Source organism: Fusarium mangiferae (assembly GCF_900044065.1).
Source record: "Fusarium mangiferae strain MRC7560 genome assembly, contig: FMAN_scaffold027, whole genome shotgun sequence".
Taxonomy (NCBI): domain Eukaryota; kingdom Fungi; phylum Ascomycota; class Sordariomycetes; order Hypocreales; family Nectriaceae; genus Fusarium; species Fusarium mangiferae.
Window position 1 is genome coordinate 129,298 of NW_024573947.1, and position 2,633 is coordinate 131,930.

General features: G+C 47.0%; 1 protein-coding gene across 1 annotated transcript; it reads left to right on the plus strand.

Annotated features, from left to right (window-relative positions):
* Positions 1 to 693: 693 nt before the first annotated feature.
* Positions 694 to 2,057, plus strand: FMAN_14129 (uncharacterized protein; the record flags this gene model as incomplete). Its single annotated transcript, XM_041826049.1, has 2 exons — positions 694 to 1,345; positions 1,408 to 2,057. The coding sequence occupies 2 exons, from the start codon at positions 694 to 696 to the stop codon at positions 2,055 to 2,057; spliced, it is 1,302 nt and encodes a 433-aa protein (XP_041691368.1).
* Positions 2,058 to 2,633: the final 576 nt, after the last annotated feature.

Here is a 2,633-nt window from a genome sequence, read left to right on the forward strand (position 1 = left end):
GAGAGGGAGCTGACGCTCTGTTGATGGTTTCGCAGGACTATGCAGACTGGCAATCTCGAGGTCGTCGAGATCCATGAATTCGCGTGCAACAGCAGCGGCAGAACGGAAAACGCCCCTAGTTATAAGATAAGATAAGATCCCAACCAGTTTGGCTTCCGAAAAACCCGCGACATCGATATGGTAATTTCGAACGATGAAGCGGATGGATTTCATGTTGATATTCTGCAGGTTTGCAGGTTGTTTAAAAACCTGCCTGCAATAATCGTTCATATATACGGCTTTTCTATCATCCGCAGAATAGTCCATGGTTGCGTTAGCTAGTAGGTAAGATAAATATGTATTTCACACAGGTCGTGTTAGGTTAACAGGAGCGTTAGACGGTATGACCCTTTTGCTACCTTCACGGCATTGAGATAAACGTTGCCAGCCTCTTATTTGCCATGACGCAGGTGGCTCAGATCGAAGAGCCTAGGCAACAAGGCAGCATTGCATGGTAGGTACCAATAGATGTCTCTCCACCCCCGCACTCTGACAACCAAGAAAGACGGATTTTATCACATTGTTGTTGTATGAATGTTGCTAGAGACCTTCTGGCTTTAGCAAGTGAACTGTGTAACTCTCAAATTCAGGATGGCGCTGTATAACTATAAGCCCGATACCATTGATGCCGTCGAGTACTGCAGTTGCGTCGCCATGTTAAATGACTATCCATCGCGCTGCGGCATATGCGATCGATATTGCCCTRACGAAAAGGCCATCTATTTAGCACTCAGAGATATYGAGTTGATCCGCGACCTTGGCAAAAAATGGACGAAGAAAATTAAACCGTCTCCTGGTGCGCTTAGAAGAACCCTAGCGTCAATCCAGCATCGCTCCGATGTCGAGGCACTCGTCGATCAATATGGACTGGATACATTCCAGTCTGTAGTGACAAGACTGTTGAAGGACAAGTTATTCACCTCCGACTTTGTCGCGGAGCAACGATTTCCTGGTTTGAATGCTGTTATTGTTCACGCAGAAGCCATGAGCACGGAACCTGCTGAAATCACGTCAGAGAAATCGGACTGGGAACTCTTAGTGGCAGCAGAAGCGCCAGCGAAGACGTCAGAAGACGAGCCCGAAGAGGTCACAGCCAAATCCACAGAAGAGGATCCCGAAGAGGCCACAGCCAAGTATCCGGAAGAAGAGCCCGAAGAGGCTACAGCCAAACCCACAGAAGAAGATCCCGAAGAAGCCACAGCCGGGGGCCCAGAAGAAGAGTGCGTAGAAGATCAGCGATGGCCCGAAGAAGAACCCTTTACTACAGAAGCATACGAAGCTCTAGCAGAGATAAAACCTCCAGAAGGTACGTGGCTCGAATCCTTTACTCGATAACGATTCAATGTACTTATCGACCGTGCCTAGTAGAAGAAGCACGCGGGGATCGTGTACAAGGGGAGCGGAAAACGAAGTGGCTGCCCTACAGCAGCCAGCACGACTTGATTGTCTATCTGCAAAAGGTCCTTGAGACAGCATGTTTTACTTATGGACAGAAACAGCTGCCGACCCAGCTACACAAACGCGGCTGGGACTGTGTCGAGGCAGTAGCGCTTGATACTTGGATGAATGAGTTTCCTGCTATGACTCAGGCTCTTGACACAATGCACAGGAGGGAGCTGCTACAGTCAGGAATCGATATCCAAGACATGGCCGTTAAACGTAAGCGTATCGACTGGTCTAGGATGAAGAAGCTCTTAGACGATGCATTAGAGCTTACCGAGATCCTGAACGTCAAGGAGTATAGCGATATGGTTCAAAAGGTTCGAATAGACATCGGGGAGGTGGTGGAGGGTTTGAGCTGCAAAGAACAGGAAGCAGAAGATCAGCAGGAAGAGAAGCTGCAGCGGATTGCAGAGGAACGAAGAAAGCTAGCTAAGTGGGAAGTGGAGGTTCGAACGTATAAGAAAAACACGGTGAAGGATAACGAGAAGTGGGCTGAGTCGAAAGTCGAGGGAGTGCTGGAGGAGACGAGGAAAACATTAAAGACAGCAAGATATTCTCTTAAACTTGTAGAGTAGGGAAGGTCAGATTTTTTTGTTCTTTTATTAACCAAGTGGACTTGGATGGTAGAAGCAGTTAAAGTAGTGATGGAAAATGAAATAAAATGCTTAGCTGAAGCAATAGGGTAGTTGAGTCACCAGCACCTGGCACCTCCATAAAGGCGGCAGGCATCCCTAAGGAGTTTATAGTGATGATAGGATTAATACGAGGGTTTGGGGGTAGACGGTGCGCTGCAGATAGGGATGATCAGAAGTGCACGAAAGCAGAGTGGCTCCTCATAAATTTGTGGTGAACGATTTGTCCGCTTTGAACGACATACCAAGACTTTTAATAACAACGGCTCGAGGTTGCCCAAGAGAGCAAAAGCGGCGGGGAAAGTGATCAGTTGTGCAAATAGGGACAGGGTTGGCGGGATGGTGAATGTCTTTGTCAAATTCGAGCGCCGACCAGAAAATAACAATTAAAATCTGCCAAAAATCAACATTAGTGGACAAGCAAATAAAAAGTAGAGAGAAGCATAGTGCAAGACGTAATTAAATAACTAGCAAGTACCAAATCCATTTTAATCTTGATTCGCGCCTTCTATTTTATTT